The 19,343-nt window shown below is 35.1% G+C and overlaps 1 protein-coding gene across 2 annotated transcripts; it reads right to left on the bottom strand.

Annotated features, from left to right (window-relative positions):
* Nucleotides 1-428: 428 nt before the first annotated feature.
* LOC137399311 (D-aminoacyl-tRNA deacylase-like) lies at nt 429-18,873 on the bottom strand. 2 transcript variants are annotated; one of them, XM_068085367.1, is made up of 6 exons: nt 18,751-18,873; nt 13,416-13,506; nt 11,206-11,305; nt 10,341-10,473; nt 4,277-4,377; nt 429-773 (listed from the first exon to the last, which is right to left on the bottom strand). In XM_068085367.1, exons 1-6 carry the CDS (start codon nt 18,791-18,793, stop codon nt 708-710), a joined length of 534 nt encoding a protein of 177 aa, XP_067941468.1. In that variant the 5' UTR covers nt 18,794-18,873; the 3' UTR covers nt 429-707. The 2 variants fall into 2 exon arrangements, with proteins under 2 accessions (XP_067941468.1, XP_067941469.1); XM_068085368.1 differs by having other exon boundaries at nt 11,206-11,337; nt 18,751-18,770.
* Nucleotides 18,874-19,343: the final 470 nt, after the last annotated feature.

Here is a 19,343-nt window from a genome sequence, read left to right as displayed (position 1 = left end):
AATCCAAAGTTAGCCCATTGGCTGTGCATCAAAAACATTAAGAACGTATCCACAACTCACGTATTTACAACAATATAGCTATTTTTTCACCTTTTTGAGTATCATACATTATGTCAGTAAATAAAGTTTAGCGTATTCATTTACTTCTGTTCATTCTAATATCATCAAACCTTAGACAATACTTGCATCTGATGGTACATGTGGTGTTCTCAAGTGTTACCAAGCCATCTATGCATAGTATATTGTACAGGCAAGACTTGCTAGCACCTGATGTCATTACAGCTGTGGAAAAACATCAAATGCATTTAAATATATATGTCTATGAATTGTCAACCTATGAGCACAAATTGATCAGCCAGAAATGCTTGAACCAGATCGTGCGACAATTAGACTGTTTGAGTGGCAGTGACGTCATTCAGTACTATTATATGAAGCAAAAGACGGCAGTTTGTTTGTCCATTTATATGCCAACCATTTAAAGTTTACACATATATATAGATGTATCTACATAGATATAATTGTATCTGCATGTGTATAAATGGCACATATACTTCCACTGAATAATATAAAGTCACAAAGATAAACCTACACACTAGGTGCTCACCAGGACACCAGCCATAAATGGCCAATGAGTGTCAGCAAACAAACCATGTCAATTCATGGGTTCTTCAGCGGTGATAGCCAAGTCCTAGAACCTAAACTAACTATTATGAATCCTCAACCGGTTTAGTCTTTGGTTTGGGTTGCCATGCCGCTGCCTTGGCTGCCTTTATCTGCAACCAATCGAGAGTGAACTGAAACATCTACATTGATCAAGTCTTCCGGTAGTTGTGATAATTTTATAAGAAAAAGAAGAGCAAGTGTGTCTAACAATGAAGTAGGAATAAGTAATAACTCTATTACCGGCATTTGATTATGTCTTTATTATTATATTTAAAACTTGTATTTCTTATTGACATGCAATTATGCTGACCTCATTTATCAGCAGTTTCAGTTATTTGTATTTAAAATTAGTAAACTATTATCATTGCTTAATTTTAATTATCATTTTTTTTAATAATCAGTTATTGCAGAGCAAAATACTCTATAATGCCTAGAAAAATCCTTGAAAGTTGTTTAGAGGTCAATGTGTTCTATGGATATCATTCAATGATGTCCTATGAGATTGAAAACTAATTAATGTAAAACCTCTAATTGAATGCCACCTCCAAAAGACTGCCACCCTGAGAGAAGGGTTGAAAAATAGACCGCCACTCTCCAATTAAACGCCACCTCCATTTGACCACCCCTTTGACATTATTTGATCTTTTCGAGCCTATAATATCAACTGATCAGTAAAAAAGTGTCCACAAAATCGTATTAATAATGAATCGTTTATATCAATATCAGTTAATTCTCTCGTTGTCCAATTCCAAAGCTTTTCGTTTTTTCGTTGAAACTTTGAAAGCAACGCCGTAGCAATCAGCAATAGTGATCTCAGGCTAGTGGTAGTTCTCTGTTTATCGCGGTCTTTCTACTTCGAAGTAGCCTACATTTATAAAAAACGGCTCAAATTTACGGTAGTAGATGGAACCTTGGAAGCAACGCCTTAAAAATAACTACTAGCTGTCTCAGACAGATAGTAGTTTCTTGTTTAAAGTGGTCTTAATACTTTGAAGGACATGCATATAAAAACTGGTTCGCAAGTTTCGGACCAAAGGTTATGCAAGCAAACTTTTACGCGTTGCACTAGTGATAAATGCAGCACGTGAAGATTTTGCTCTGTCAAAAAGCTGTTTGGACGCCAATAACGAATAGTTCAGCAGTGCAGAAGAGTTGCGACTAGAACATATTGTGGAAGGTATTGGACAACTAGAAGATGTTTGATCCATCGAAAGCAACCATCAGAACGCAGCTATCCGAATAAACAATGGAAATATTTTTGTTTTACAAACGTACATTTTTGTTTCTGCATGTAATATAAGTATGGTCCGTTTATGTCACTTGTCCATGAATATATATTTGTATCATTTGATAGATTATTGTTGTATAACTTATAAATATGCAGATTTATAGCATGTTATTTAATAGCAGTCTTGCAGCTATCTTAACACAGCTTACAATGGATCGGTGCTCATAACTACTTCTTTTACACATAAAAAACTAGTTTTGGCTGCAAACTTCAGCAAACATATCAGTGAATGCAATGAGCTTTTATTCAACAAGGTAAATATAAATATGTCTTCTAATTTAGAATGAAATAAAATTTGAAAATTCTAACAAATTACAAAGAAGAACATAGGCTATAATATCATCACAGGTCAATTGCAAGTACTGTAATAGATATAAACTGGTAGAGATATTTCTCAGTTTCTCAATGCACATCTATTAAGAGATCTATGACAAGTTAGAGGTAAGTTGACAGATTTATTGCATTCAAAATGTTTAATATCGGTCCACCGGAAAAAGAGGGCAGTATATAGGCGACATCCGCTTATTTATCCGCAAATTTATCTGCCGAAAATTCTGATGAGCCATTTGAAAAATAGACCACTAGCCTCTATTTGAACGCTGTCTCCAATTGACCGCCACTAGAGAGAGGTTGAAAAATAGAGCGCAATGGCGTTCAATTAGAGGTGTTTTTGGTATTATCTTCATAACATGTGAAGAAGAATATACACAGTAAGCACAAGGACTACTGGAACTTTTAGTTACATAGTCATGATATGCTGTCATGTTCATAGGACTCGGATGAGTAATACTAAATATTGCTATTTACGTTGCATGGCTGCAAGAAGGTCACAAGGGTAAAGCCTGGTTCCCGTATCGATTGCAGGACCCCGGAGGTAATCTTGTGTGGCGAAACACTTGCAACGCTAAGCGACTTCTGTTCACATAAGTTGCATCACTAATGATCGCATAAAAATGTTCGCTCACTGTGCCGTTTCGATAATGCTGACTTTCACCTATACAGTGCATTTCGAGAAGGTTTTGCCTGCGTATTTTTGCAAATTTGAACCGCGCTAAACTCTGGCGTTGACCGCCAGCAACTGCCGGTGGTACTCGGTGCGTAGGTTCACATTTTACCGCTGATAGCCCTGCGGTGCTGTCGCCAGTGCTTGCGGTGTATATGGAAACCAGGCTTTACTTCTGCCTGAGTCATAAACCAGCAGTAGATTAATAGGCAGCAGAGACCTATTAGTTCAATGTGGTAAAACCATAGTTAACGGCTTTCAAGGCAAAAACTAAATGAGTGAGGAAGTTACTAATGAGTTCAGACGAAAACAACTCAATTATGTTACCAATATCTACACCGCATACCCACAAATGCACAGTTTTGCTAGTAACCAACATAGTTCATCTGATATATCCTATAAAAATAGAATGTGTTTTATTGTGACTGTGGTTTGATGTATTTTTCTTTTAGTAGCCATTATATCCCAATTAACTAGCGTCCAGATCTCTGTACTAGATGAAAGTCATGGTTTAGTACATCAATAATATGGCATACAATTGGAGTTTAGTCCCCTTTATATCTCATGAGAGATTAGGAATGGTTGTTTAGAACTGCTAATTGTTCGCCAACCTCTACAAGAGGCAAGGTTGTTTCTGACTTATTTTGCTCCTACCACACAGTCTCCGCTTGACCCGCAAACAGCATTAATGTTTTTGATGAAAGTAAAATATCCATAGTTGCTTAGATATAACCATTGAAACACACCACTATTGTAACATTTTAATACTGAAGAAACATATACTGTGAGGTAAGATAACTCCGAGATATTTACCAAGTGAACTTTCCTTTCAAAAGCTGGTAAAACTTGGAAATCACAGGCGCTGCCTAAGAGTTGAGTGAAAGCATTAAATTTTAAAAACAGGTTGAACTTAGTTTAGAAGCCAGTTAAACAAATCATTAGCCATTTTGGAAGTTGCCTACACATTACTTTTTATACAAAGTTTTTTATCAAAATCAGAAAGACTTTTGTAATCTACCAATTGATGTTGATCTCAGTTCAAAATTATCTAATAAGGTGTGCAGATATTCTGTCTCCATGCATATTTAGCAGAATTTTCATTGTAATAATGAGACAAAATCAACTTCCGATATGTTTAAAGAAACTCAACAAGGGCATGAAAATGTCAACTACACAAAAAGATGTAGCCCAACAGGGCTTGAACCTTCATCGGAGCGACTGCAAGTCTTCAAACTAGCCAAGGAGCTACTAGCACAACAACAGTCACATTCCACGGACTCACTCAAACCCTTATTGTATGTTCAGGTGAAGGATATACTCACAGCTTGTTTTTCATCCTGCACTACAACTGGACTTTCTAAAGGTATTGTTATGGGTCCATCATTTTGTATATGCACTTGCATGTATGCCTGGAACCTTCCATCTGCAAATAAGTTGTCCATGTCCTTACCAAACAGGCATAGTAAACATACACAAGTATACAGATTGTTAAACTAGGCCACCCTGACACACAAACATACACCGAATGGTGTAGTTCTAGGCATTAGAATAAGGCAGGGAACTCAGTGATATCAGCAACATCTACATGTAGTATCCAAGAAATACAGCTACAAGCCAAAACATCTGAAAAATTTCATTTGTCTATCGGAGAAGTATTTGACATTTTAATGGTCCCTGTCAGGTAAACTTGCATGGACTGGCCAGTCACCATTCATAAATTCAATTCTGGACAAAAGATTTGTCGAGTCATTACCTATCATTTGCTAAAAGGTTGCTGCGGTGGAAATTTTGTAAACTCATTCCATTGAAATGATCAGAAAGCTCAGAAGCTGTTGATTAATCTAACGATTAAGAGGAACCTATCGGCTGCTATTTACGCACCCATTCATTTATTCAGGAATTTAATATATATATATAACAGGCATAGTAAACATACACAAGTATATAGATTGTTAAACGAGGCCACTCTGACACTCAAACATACACCGAATGGTGTGGTAATTTAATATATATATATATATTAAACCTACCAAACCTACATATATATATATATATATATATATATACAAACATGGATAACTCGAACTTCACGGGACCGAGCGAAAGTGTTCGAATTATCAGAGCGTTCAAGTTATCAGAGCACTGTCACAAGTCCATGTATTTACTTATTTATTAGTAGATACATGTACATATACAAACTATAATATAAACCAGAAGCACAAATGGCTTGTTTCAAATGAAATGCTTCAAATGTAAAGTTTAAAACGTTTTTATCAAAAAGTATAGAGATTTTTCTATCACTTGAGATTGGTTTGTTGTTTGAGGTGACGTTATTGCCAGAACGTTTTTTTAGATTGACATTGGCAAAACTTGATCGTTGTTGAAATGCTCAAAAGAAGACATCTTTTTCTTTTGAGTGTTTTACCCACGATCAATTTTGCCAATTTTTCTTGAAGATTATGCAAAGATTACCTCACTTTACCTTGCTTCCGAAGGGTGATCGCTAATATAATATCGCTAATATAAGCGGATGTTTGGTATAAATCAGATTTCACCAAACCTTGAGAAATGTCGTTGACAAAAATATTTTGCCGATGGTGGTAATAACGACGCTTATGAATTACGAAAAGTGGAGGTTTACCTCTATGGCTTGGAATAAAGTGATTTTCTAAAGCGATAACAACCGTTTCGGTAGCTGTTGGGAAAAAACAGTTCGAGTTAACAGTGTTGAGTTCGGGTTATCTATAGCAATTTATCATTACGTGGGAACGAAGCAAAGAAACCGTTCGAATTAACCATGTGTTCGAGCTATCCGTGGGCGAGTTATCCATGTTTCACTGTATATATACTGTCTATATACGTCGACTGATGTATATAGACTGTTGGACTAAGGCCACAAATGCAATTTTGGCTCTACAACTCTACATATTGTTGTTGTGAATTTACGAAGAATTAATACTAACATAGCTCAACCTCCATCATTGTTTTATGACTGGTAGCATCTTAAAGGTTTACTTGCAACAAAATTTCCATTGCATATATTGGGTATCAAAAGATTCATCATGTTTTACTCTGTTGTGTTGTAGGTGTAAAATATGTGGGAATGTGATTACAAGCTCTTAAAAGCTAAAAAACGAACAGTTAATCGCAGCCACACGAGACCGCCATAGATTGGAATTCATTTCCAAAACGGCTCAAATAGGACGTAGTTGAACAAGATGGCTTATGTTTACACTTTCATGCAACCTCATTCACTGAAATATTTTCACAAATATACTTCACACAATCAATAAAACCATGTCTATTGTCCTTACGCGTCTATTTCATCATCATTGTAATGCTGTCAATTTGAGCACTAATATCTCAAAACCTACCGAGAAAATTTGTACAATTTTTTAACCTTAGTTCAAAGGAGTGGATGTCACCTTCTGATAAACATGACGAGCCTGTTGGTCACATGTGATAGTCGAAAAATGCTGCAGAAATTGTTCGCGCTATTTGGCAAGATGTACGGGTCACATGATCAGATTACGACTAGATGATTAGACCAAGCCGAAACAAAACTGTAACATAGCATCTATATTTGATACAGGCTTTCCGGTAGAACCCAAAGTGTTTGCCATAAACTAGTGCTATGAGACGTTCTATATTGAGCCTTTTATTGGCTTTTCAATTTACGTGATAACACCATGTTTTCGAAACAATAACCAGGTTGGCTTGAGTACGTCAGCAAAATAAAAATATTCCAGCCTACGGGCGATTTCGTAATGGCTGCGATTAATCGTTCGTTTTTTAGCTTTCAAGAGCTTGTAATCACATTTGTATACATTTTGCACCTACATCACAGCAGAGTAAGACATGGTGAATCTTTTGATACCAAATAACTGTAATGTGAATTTTGTTGCAAGTCAACCTTTACAACTGCCTCTAGTTATGCATATATAGCATGTGCAAACGGCTTGGTGACATAAAAAAATGATGGATTATCTGCTACTATTAATAAATATTTGTGCTGTCAGTTAGCACTGAAATACAAACATGTGTGGCACACAAAAAACTTCAGAGAGAACATTAAGTCTCACAAGCCGTTCCTCTATCACAAGGAGAGGTGTCATGGGAATATTTAATAATTTTTTATTAGATATTAAATTCTAATATAAATTTCACGTTGAATTTATGCTAAAATCAACTATATATTTGCCTCCCTTAGCGCTATGGGTTATTGAAATACTGAGAACCACAGACTTTAATTTCCAAGTATGAATACCTGCTATATATAGAGTCCCTATATATAGCAACCATTCTAAATTGCAGAGTATGCAATACTCAAGAAGCAGATGTATAAATAGTGAGTATTTCAGTGCTGCAATAAACTAGAGATTTGGAATGAATTATTTTATAATATTTAAAGAGCCTTGATAAAAACCCAAAAAAATTTCCACCAATATTACACTTTGTTGTAATCGTAATATGATATCGCTCGTATTCATAGACAGCAGATCAGAATAGACTTAAATCCTTTAACAATGCCTATCAGAAGTACAGGGTGGAATGACAACACAACCATTATTATATTAGCAACTATTAGGCTATCTTAGACAAATTTCTTCAAATCTTTGAGCGACAAAAACAACATTTTCCCCAGAGTGCTTCAGTAGTCCGTGGAGATAGCTATAACAGTTAGACCTGCACTACTATTTGTATAATTACAAACTATATACAGTAAATTACAAACTATATACAATAAAAACCACTAAAAAAGGATACTATTATAAAACGATAGGAAACAGCAGATTTAAAAACTGTCTATTGCCTTTTGTTCTCCATAATGCTATTGTGGAGTCTAGTGGAGAAAGATTTTGTAGAGTTTGTAATAAAAACCAGGGAAGGTACAATGCACCCTCGAGATACGATCACCCTGATATACGATTTTTTCACCTTACGAAGTCAAACATCGTGAGATCTTCACCTCGCTATACGAATTTTATTTCACCATACGATTTGAGAAAAGGTTTCGCCCGAGTTAAAATTTAGCGGTCGGTGTGCTCATAACGCACGTCGAAATAAAAAAAGACACCGAAATATAGTTTGCCGAAAACATTTTCAAAAGTTTAGAAGAAACACGATAATCGACTTCCCTCATGTCAGCATTCCGCGTGGAAAGATACGTGTAAAATACACAAACAAGAGCAAATATTCATTTGTAGCGTTATAATATATTTTACTATAAACTTTCAAGTCAGTATACGTATATAACTACAAGTATCTACATTTAATTCGTTAGCTGTGGAATCTGAGACCGATATAAACGTTACAACACAAAGGAAAAATGATTTCTACGTCAACAAAGTTGGATGTCGTAAATAAGAAGAAGGCACCCGTATTATTACCATTGTCAACGAATACGATCGCAACCAATCAGCATTTGCAATTATTATTAAAAAATAACTCCATTAAAGCAAACACAAGAAGGAGCATACGACTGAAGATTTGAAGGAGCTAGAAGGCCATGCATGCGATCAGCATTCAAAAGGAGCAACCATTTAGTAAGGGCCAGAGCCGTATAGTTTCACAGAGTCCCGCGACCAACAGAAGCGTATACGGGAGCTCGCTCGATTCCAAACAAACAGGCCACGCCTACTAGTTTTATATAAGTTATAATGGAAAAGCCGTACCATTAATCAACAAAAACTACTCCCGTTAGCAGTCGCTTCAAAATTGATTGTTGTATTATACACCATTTGAAAAAGGACAAAATTTCCTACAAGAAACTACAAATGATATTTTGTAATAAAGTAAAGTAAATGCAAAAGAGTGAGATGTTGAGAGCGAGGTAAGAATATTCCATTAGAGATCAGTATGTCGATCGGGTTTGTTTGGAATCAAGCGTTTTTGTTTCCGGTCTTTGATCACGGGACTCTGTGAAACTATACGACCCTGGTAAGGGCGAGGAAGTAAAAGATAGAGAAAACCCCACATTGGCAGAAATATTTCAAGTGTTTAATTTACTGACGTGGACTGGTAAATTAAAACAATGTATGTATAATATATATTATTTACATATCTCTTGTGTGGCATGTTTTTCATATTTTATTTGTTTACTTTTCATTTTATGTTATATTTTCTGGTTTAACCATGTCTTTGCAGGTGGGCTTGTTATCTCCTACGTGAATACAATTCATCGTATGTATGTAACTCATATAACTAGCTACTCAAGATAGTTGACGCATTCACATCACTTTCTGAAACTTGCTAAAGCCCTGCCCTCTAGGGTATAAATACGTACAAACATTGTACGTATGGTTACATTGATTCTTGTGCACAATTCATACAAGAAAAATTACTGTAGCACCTTCTCTGGATCCTACAGGCGTTAGCTAGCTAGCAGTTTTCTGCATTGCACCAGCATTTTTTTTTCTTTTAAACCAGAAGAAAAATTGGACAGGACTAGACAACTTTCTTTAACCTGCTAAAGATTCCATTTCTTTACGTATTAAATTAATCTTCTAGTGTACAGCAACATAATTAGCATTGATACGTTTTTGCCTTCTCCCTGCTTTATTCACTACATGTATCAGCTAAAGTCACCGTACTCCAAAGATATGTATGTCCTGTATAATAGTAAATATAATTTCATTTCTCTTTTCGGTAGCCATTAAATGGTCAGGTGTATCAGGACCGCTTTCGATAACTGCATCGCTCAGCTTTTCTGGCCAAATTCTTGTTGAAAAAAGTTTCAACCAGACATGCTAAATTTTATAATGAAAGTGAAGATAGAAACTCATGAAGGATAAAATTTCATCAATAAAAAGTTGAAATTCATTAAAATAGTTCAAAATACACACTAAAACTTAGCTTTAAGGGTGAGTTTGGCAAACTAAGCTTATTTGAAGTGAATTCAAAGTTTATGTTAGGCGTACCTTTTGAAGGTAAGAACTTCTTACCGTACGAACTGCATTTGGTACACAGATTACAATTTTACAGTATTGCAGATTATGATCACTAGGTGCACTTAATACAATGCAGCTACTGTAGGTAACTATAGTTATTAAAGTTAACATACCATTTTTTTACCAATTTTCAAAATGTACAGCATTTAAAAAAATTTTTGGAAGATTTTTACCATTTTTTTTCACTGTATAATTACAATGGTTTTTATACCCCGACACACAATTTTTTCGCCATACGATGCCAGCCTTGGAACGGATCAACATCGTATCTCGAGGGTGCACTGTACTAAAGGAATAACATAAATTAAAGTTGTCAGCACCAAACTACTTTTATTTGTATTTCATTTAATTTAACTAAAGTTCATGAAAGGACAACTCTAAAACATGGTTTAATATGCTAGAGAGGGGATGCTATGAGAGAAAGCAATAAGAGCACCTTTGACACGGTCGGAACAGTAGGCGTCTCTCATCTGCTCAAGGAAGGAGTTATAAAGAAGCTGCGATTGCTCTGCAGCCATTGCTTGATGGAAGTCAGGTTTGTTACCTTTCAGGATGTAGCAAAGGGTGAACTGCAAATATAATTTTATATTTACCATACATACGTAAATATATTTTGCTACTGGACAACAAAAAACAATCAACAAAATAAAGGGGGAGAATGCTAAGATCTGCAGTTAAACTTTCACATGAGTGCAATCTGCAGGCAATATTATTATTGTAGCATGCGATGATTTCGTCTTATTATAAAAGCACCTTCTATAAAAGTATTATAAAAATGCTCCCCTTCCACAAGACTGTGCACGTGTTTAGCTATGTAGTCGCAGAAATAAATACTTTGAGATAACTGTCATCTTATTAATCCATTTTCTATTTAGAATTTAAAAGTATCACTGAAGCATATCTATTTGATAAATCACGATGTTATTATGATCCGTACTATTATACGGATTGTGTTGATGAAAGCTGATTGGATATTTTGAAACAAGCTAAACCAAACTACACAAAACTGCACCCTGATCCTCAACAACCAAATTGGCAACGAGAAAGGTATCAAATTGATGTAAGAAATTGCGATTCAAAATTACTCCCTTGGTAAGATTTATTACGGGTGCAACTATTTACCAGGTATTCATAATAGATATATTACATCCTTGCTCAGCTACATGTAAGTATTGTTCTCATCGCAACTGTGTTTCAAGTCTAGCATCATCCCCCACCCCACATTCGATTGTTTCTGCGAATATGCTAACACTTCCATAACTAATAACCCTAAATGAACAACAAATGCATAACGACATTACCTGACTAACACAAAGTACCTCTAGATTCTTATCCATCACATTCTTATCCCATCCTTTACCATCCTCATCAAACACCCTCAAGTTTAAGATCTTCCGCACCCTGGAACAATCATGGCTGTTTCCATCTTTCATCTTATATAAAATAAGAATATGGAAGACTATTCAAGCAAGCGATGAAAATAGGCATGAGGCCTAACCAACATATTACTACTCTATGAGAGGAAACATAGCTAGTGCAACGGCTTCTAAATGCTTCTATTGTGTAGCCAAGAGGTAAAACCTGGCATCTGTCAACATTTGATACAAAGCTGGAGAATGATAGTGGCAGTCAATTGCTTCCAACAATTTGAAGTAGGGGAAAAAGAGTGATGTTAACTTCATCCCCTGTTTGAAGGACGGAGCCACGCAAAACTGTGTAGCAGGTGTCTGCTTACCGTCTCTACATCGAATTACTTTGCTTTCGAACCAAAGAGGAAGAAATTAAGATAACCTAAATAATTTTACACTTTGAAAGCACCCTTCGCAGGAGTTGCTTTTTCTCCGAAGTATTTAGGGCACCTTTCCATGCAGTTTGAGGAGACCGACACTCCAAAGTGCTTACATAGACTTGAATAATTATTTGTCAAATGGTATCTTACTGCAGTTACTTTGTTGTAGCATATATCGGCAATATGATAGGTGTTAATAAGTAACTTTATCATGGTGCCATAATACTGAAGTTCTCACAAACCAAGATATTGCCAAGCGATATTACTTAGATTTATTTAAAGCAGAAGTTTTTCAGAAACAGCAACTTGTTTCTAGCAATTAAACACACAAGCTATATTAGTAGTACATATTGTTAACCCTTTTGCAGGCGAATTTTCAGGACTATATCAGACCCCCCCCTTGGGCAAATTAATTTTTCGGAAAATAAATTTCTCTTAAAAGGTTTATACACTCTTTTGTATATTATTGTGTGTATATATCTATGTATAAACATGCATATGTATACATGTATATGTCCAGATGTACATATATCTATATATTATAAATGAATAAAAATGTATAACATAAAAATATTTATAAATGTAGATCTACCAAGATAAATATATATATTGTACATCTTTTTATGATACAAGTGTTCACTTTAATAAGCACGATTTCTGTGTAATATATCCAAAAGCATTCTCTTTTACAAAGGCCTACATCACAGTCTTTGCACCATGTGCTTATTCTTGTCTTTTTGTACCAATCACACAGCATCTACTGGAGTAAATACTGGACCTGTCACTACTACAAACTGATGAATGGTAGGAGATTTATCTCTCTTCATATTGGTAATATTCTTCCAGGCACTGGCATCACCTCATCATTACTGCTACCAGCTTCTTCATCAATGTCACTTCCAGATGTAAAATAATTACAATCACAATTTGAACCTGATTCATTGTCATTTTTGGCTACTAAATCTAAAAAGTCACAGTCAGCTGTGACTCTCTTAGTAACTCCGGTACTAGCACTTGCTGTATTAGAATAATCACGGAGAGTTCGCTTAGAAGGCGTAATGACGATAAACTAAATTAAAACTCTCGAAGCTTTCAGTAAATAACGGCTAAAACAGAACCAAAAAGAAATAAATGATTAAAAATTATTTAGAACAAATTTACTAATTTTTTTCGCAATTTTTATTTATTTATCGCTGCTAAAAATGATCGTTTTGTGCAAATAGAAAAAATTTTTAGAGGCTAACCGAAGCCGATATATCGGAGCTTGCTATCGATCAAAGAAGTAAATAAAAAACAGCTTTTAGCAAACCAAAAGCCGCAATAAAAAAAATATGTTACTATAGCAACAAAAATGTCGCTCTGCCCATTTGAAGGAGTATCGCAAAGCAACAAAAATGTCGCTTTGCCCGCAAAAGGGTTAAAGCATTAGCACAAAATTAAACTTTACTATTGTAGACAAATATGAACAGCTAAGGCAGCATTCTTCAAAAACTTAGATGAAAACCTTCTAACTTTGAGCTGTTGGTTTATTAAATTCATGCTTCAAGTTGATCGCACAACAAATCAGAATAAGCAAATATCTGAATTGAGCTGAAGCTATAAGTTAGTATTTAGTCATGTTACAAGTTTCTTCATGTTCGTATGATACCTTCCACCTAGCCAGCCATAAACCACTCGTACTTATAAACAGTAGGAAAGAATATTACATTTATTGATACTCACATATATTCAACCTGCTTCTGTGTGTCATCTCTGCTGATACCCAGTAGGACGCAGAGACCTGGTCCGATAGAGCTCACCAGCTCATCTCCAACTACAAGCAACTGATTGGAGTTACCCCTTCAATGTCTACATGTATGTTTCAATTAGTTAAAACCATTCAGAGAAGGTTAATAAATAATTAGATAGAATCTTACTTGCAAAGACGCAGTGATGCCATGCGACTGGTGTATTTATGTTAGTGTTACATGTGATTAACTTGAATATTTATCATTGGATTTTTGACCTGCAGAACGAATTAAACCAAATGCTATGTATTCTCATACAAATACTTAATTCAACATGCAACAGTCTTGACATGCAAACTAATATCCGCACAGAATAATTTATTGTAATGTAACCACGTGTATCCTTGCATTCCATCTATAACAGTTGCTTAAATGGTTTGGTTCCGGCAGATGTTACGATACAGTCAGTGTATAGTTGTGCTAGACTATATCTAGGTAATAAGCTGTGTATGTCCTATGCCTGCAGCTTATGTAGCGTGAACAACAGATGAGTAATAATAAAATGCATAAAAAAGCAGTGTTGACAGACAAATAAGAAAGAGGGTAGTCTTTGTATATATTAGTTGCTAGTTTTGTAAATTTAGAAATCCTAACGATTACATTTCTATGCATTTGGAGTGCAGACAAAAAAGCACTGACTAGGTTTTGATAAAGAAAAACTGCATGAGTATCATAAGATCTCCAAGTTTCCAGCCCCACAGAAGTAAGATGTATTCTATAGGATCATCTAAGTAGCATCTGGGTATATCCATAAAAAAATGGATTTTTTGGCAAAATTTCAAAACAAGAGTTTCATTAAAAAAATGATTTTTATATGAAGTATTCACCTCAAACTCTAAAATAACAAATAATTGTGAGAATAGTGCTCCTCTATCATGTTTTAATAGTTTGCTAAAGTTAGTGTATGAGTGCAAATATTTTTATTGCAATAATGGTAAGATAGAGATGCTTGTATATGATATACATATTCCTTTGAACACAAATGTCTAATTGTAATAGATTTCACAGTGGCTTTGCTGCCCATTAATGCATAAATTGGTATTGTGTGCACTGATCCATTGGTGTCGGGCTCTTTTATACGTTGGCATGTTTCATGTAACAATGTTAACAGAAAACACTAATAGGTTTCCGCTACATTTGTATTATTAGTTCAAAATTAGTAGTAACTTGTTATTAAAGTTAACTTTTTATGATGTACCTATAACTAATTTCAGTTTTGCTCAAAGCTGTGCGTGTTTCAGTATTTGCTGTTACACTGTCACCATGGTTACACCCCTCAACTCACATAATTATAGGATTAATTTTAGTGAAATTCACATTTAAAGATAGTTAGTAGGGCAATGATGCCCTCACAAGTTAATCATTATATTGTAGATTTAAGCCATTGAGAGAACATAGCAAACATTTTTGGTAGATAAAATGGCTGCTTCCTCCCAAATGTATTAACCAAATTGCGACTCCAATGCGGAGTATAGTAGAAAATTTAATCCAATCTACTTATGAAAGTAGCTTGAAACAAGTGCTTGAAACAGAATATTGTTAGATAGAAAATATGCCGGTCATTTCTGCTTTCAACCAATTTTGCTTTCAACATAGGCAAGACAACATCTGCAGAGCGGACATGTAAATACCGTAATAAATTATGTCAAAATTCAAAAAAACATGCTCAATATTTGACTGCACAAGCAATAATAAACCAAAATAAAAAAGGTAGAGCAAACAGAAATGCTCAACTTACAGAAAAGTAATTGCAGGGAACACAAGCAAAAGCTAGAATTAGAGTTCAGCAATAGAGAGATCGCAAAAACTTTTGGAAGTGAAATTACCAGGTATATACATTTTCTTTCTTAAACTTAATGTTCTGCTACATTTGTGATACACCTATAATGCAAACTACCCATATGCATTATAGGTGTTTAAAGTTAGCGTCTCAAGTACCTTGTGAAGAAAGTCGTGTTATTAAAGTTTAAATTCATTTTTTGTAGCAACTTGCCCGATTTGACAATCTGAAGGTGAAGCTGCAAAAAGATTGACTAGAGCCAAAGGAAAGGTCTCCAGGCTATCTTTAAACTAGCTATGACAGTTAAATTCTCATTATTATTATTATTATTGTTAGAAGATGGCAGTACTCGTAATTTGTATCTTACCTTATTTAAACCATAACTGTCACGAACAACTTTTATCGTATTTAATAGGTAAATCAGACACGCTGATTCCGATTTTGTACTCAAAATAAAGATTAGTCCACCAACTTTCAGAGTAATGAAAGCTTTTTCACAGTGTTTTAATATCGATCTCAAAAACAACACGATCGGCATAACAAGCTCCGCCCATAAATACGTGACGTAACCTAGATTTTTAGGAACCGAAATTACGTAGGGATGTTTAGACCGATTTAGAATAATAGAGATTGGTGTTTTAAAATCCATTAATATCTAAATTCAGCCTTAAAAATAATATCAGTCTTTTTTGAAAGGTAGATAAGCTATTTAGCATTGCATATTTAAAAAAGCGCGATAACAACGCTAGCTTGTGATAAAACCGCGCTTTTTGAGCCCATTTTTCTCGGCGTTCAGCCCATTTAAACGTCATGTAACAAGCTACGAGCAATTTTAAATAGTTTATATACCTTTCATAAAAACTGAAATTCTTTTACAGGCTGGATTTAGATAATAATGGGTTTTAAGACACCCATCTCTATTATTCTAAATCGGACTAAACACTCCTAACTTCCGTTCCTGAAAAAGCTAGGTTTCGTCACATATTTATGGGCGGAGCTTGTAATGCCGATTGTGTTGTTTTCGAAACGGATATTGAAACATTTTAAAAAAGCCTAAATGACTTTGAAGGTTAGTGGACTAATCTTTATTTTGAATACAAAATCGGAATCAGCGTGTCTGATTTACCTAATGAATACGATAAAATTTGTTCGAGGCAGTTATGGTTTAAGCTTAATCATGTTTATTACTTTTTTATTATTACTACAACTATTATATACATTGTAATTATATTTTACATTTTGAAAACAATAAAAACATTTCAAGCTAATGCTTGCCCATATATATTGTAACCATTAGCTTTAAAGGTTGACTTGCAACAAAATTCACATTACAGTTATTTGGTATCAAAAGATTCACCATGTCTTACTCTGTCGTGGTGTAGGTGCAAAATATGTGGAAAGGTGATTACAAGCTCTTAAAAGCTCAAAAACGAACAGAAAATCACAGCCACACGAGACCGCCGTAGTTTGGATTCGCTTTCCAAAACGGCTCAAATGTGATGTAGTTGTGAGATATGATTTCTGTTTACACTTTCTTGCAACCTTATTCGTCGAAATATTTTCACAAATATACTTCACGCATTCATTGAAACTATGTCTATTGTTCTTAGGCGTCTGTTTTATCGTCATTGTAATTTGCTGTCACTTTTAGCACTGATATCTTATAACTTACCGTAAAAAATCGTTAAACTTTTTAACCTTAGCTCGAAGGAGTACATATCATTGTCTGATAATCATGACGAGCCTGTTGGTCACCTGTGATAATTGAAAAGTGCTGCAAAAATTATTTGCGAAGTATTGGGTCACATGATCAGAGAACGACTTGACGATTGAATAATGCCGAAACAAAACTGTAAAGTAGCGAGCATCTATATTTGATTAGGGGTTCTTCGGTAAAACCCGAAGTGTATGTAATAAACAAGTACTATGATAAGTTTTAAATTGAGCTTTGTATTGGCCTTTCAATTCACGTGAGAACATATGTGACAAAACGATAACCAAATTTCGTGGCTACGTCATCGAAATAAAGAGATTCCAATCTACGGCCGCTTTTCGTTTTTGAGCTTTTAAGAGCTTGTAATCCCATTTCCACATATTTGGCACTTACAACACAACAGAGTAAGACATGGTGAATATTTTGATACCAAATAACTGTAATGTGAATTTTGTTGAAAGTCAACCTTAAATACCATTATTCATTTCATTGCAGTAAATGCTTTCAAGTTTACAGAATATAAGATCGTAACAATCATATGTAACAGCGATGTCAAGTTTGAAAACATGCAGTTCGCAGTTTCCATCAGATATCTGTAGGACTTTTAGTGCATGTGTTACTAGACAAATTAGTTTTTATTGAAATGCTTCTGACCAATTAGAGAATTTCATAGCGCATTTCTCCGAAGTAACGCAAGTGACAAACTAGAAACTTTCTGAGTAAAAATTAACGGATTATAGTCCGAAGCTCGACAAGTTTGTATATTGACAACGGTTGGTCCAATCTCGACAGCGGTTAGTGCCAATCTCGAAACGGGTTGATCACAAACACCATACACTACTAATCATACTGATAGGTTCAATAATAGAATAAGTTCAATTATATTGTAGTCATGCATTCTTTCTTTAACACCACAAAGTAGTTTTGCTAAGTTTTTCTTGTTTTCTGCGTCCAATTGTGAGCTTTATATTTTTGCTTGTATTAACCTACCGCAATGTAATTTGCCTTCTTTTTCCTTGACATCAAAATGAAAGACGTTAGAATTTGTTTTGTTGCAGTTCCTTGTGAAACATACACACATCAAAAACAATTGGACAAAGCGTTTCCTAGCCGTTTTTTCTTAACCAGCCTTTGTCGATATTCAGACTAACCTTTGTCTAGATTCGGACCAACCTCTGTCGAGATTGGGGCTTGTCTAGGTTCAGACTGGTCGATGTTGGGACTGTTTTCCAAAATTAACTTTAGCTTTACATATTATACATCATTTGAGAGAGATTGTTATATTCTGATAGAATATCACATTTAAATTGATCTTAAACGCAATACCAATATTTTATAATTAAATGTCTCCTCTAACTGTAACAATGATGATTATGGATATACCCATATGCAACGTGCTGGTGCGCATCATGGTTTTGCTTTATCGTGCTATTTTTCCCTGAGTGGCTTGCAACCGCTTTCAAGTAGCATTTTCTGATCATAATAATCTGATAATCTGTGATAATCTGATAATAATGATCTTATAATAGAGCCATACTACTCTGGAGGCAAAAGAACTGTAAGCTAAAAATCTAAGTAAACACTAATGCAATCATCGACAGACATGTAAAATAGTCGCAACGTTGTTAGCTTCCAACAGTAAGACTGGTGATTAGAAAGAGCTAGACAAAAAATGCAGCATGGAGGACATGTCCATTGCGAATCAAGCTAATATTCCCAAGTTGTGGAGCGGTTCACATTTATTAGCGTAAACACTGTGGCTATTGCATATACTACCTGTGACGCTTGCTTTCGTAACTCGCTGAATAATAGCCTTCATGGTGTAGTACTATTATTCTGTTTTCGGTCATTCAAGTTACCTTGTTGTTATAAGCTGTCCGAACAGGATCAACCTAAAATCTTACAATAGCCTGCGGGGCGACAGCGGTACTGCGCGTCAGCGCCAAAAGAAGAACTGAAAAGGACAACCCGCATGCGTCTCAACTAGCGTATCCATTTCCGCTTGAAATAGCCGCTGGAAGACTCTTTCTGCCTCGTGCATTAAAACTGCGGTCAGAACAGACTACGAGCTATGGTAATAACATATTTGTTACGTTTAAAAGTTAAGTCTACACAATATTAAATGAAACACACATTGGTTGTTGCATCTGTATTTGATTTAAATTGTTTCAAGACAGCGTAATGCGTTCCACGCTTCTGTTGTTGCCAACTAGGTTTCATCAACTTTAGTAATCGTTCGCTCATGGTCTCTTGATGCAATTATTTTTGTTGCATATTTTGTTGTATTGTCTATGCAATAGCTATTTATACACCACATCAACATGTTATTATAATCAATTATCTTTCGGCATATGTGTAGAGGAGTAGGA

Source organism: Watersipora subatra, chromosome 7 (assembly GCF_963576615.1).
Source record: "Watersipora subatra chromosome 7, tzWatSuba1.1, whole genome shotgun sequence".
NCBI lineage: Eukaryota > Metazoa > Bryozoa > Gymnolaemata > Cheilostomatida > Watersiporidae > Watersipora > Watersipora subatra.
Note: the sequence above shows the minus strand (reverse complement) of the source record. Positions and strands in the feature narration are given on the sequence as shown.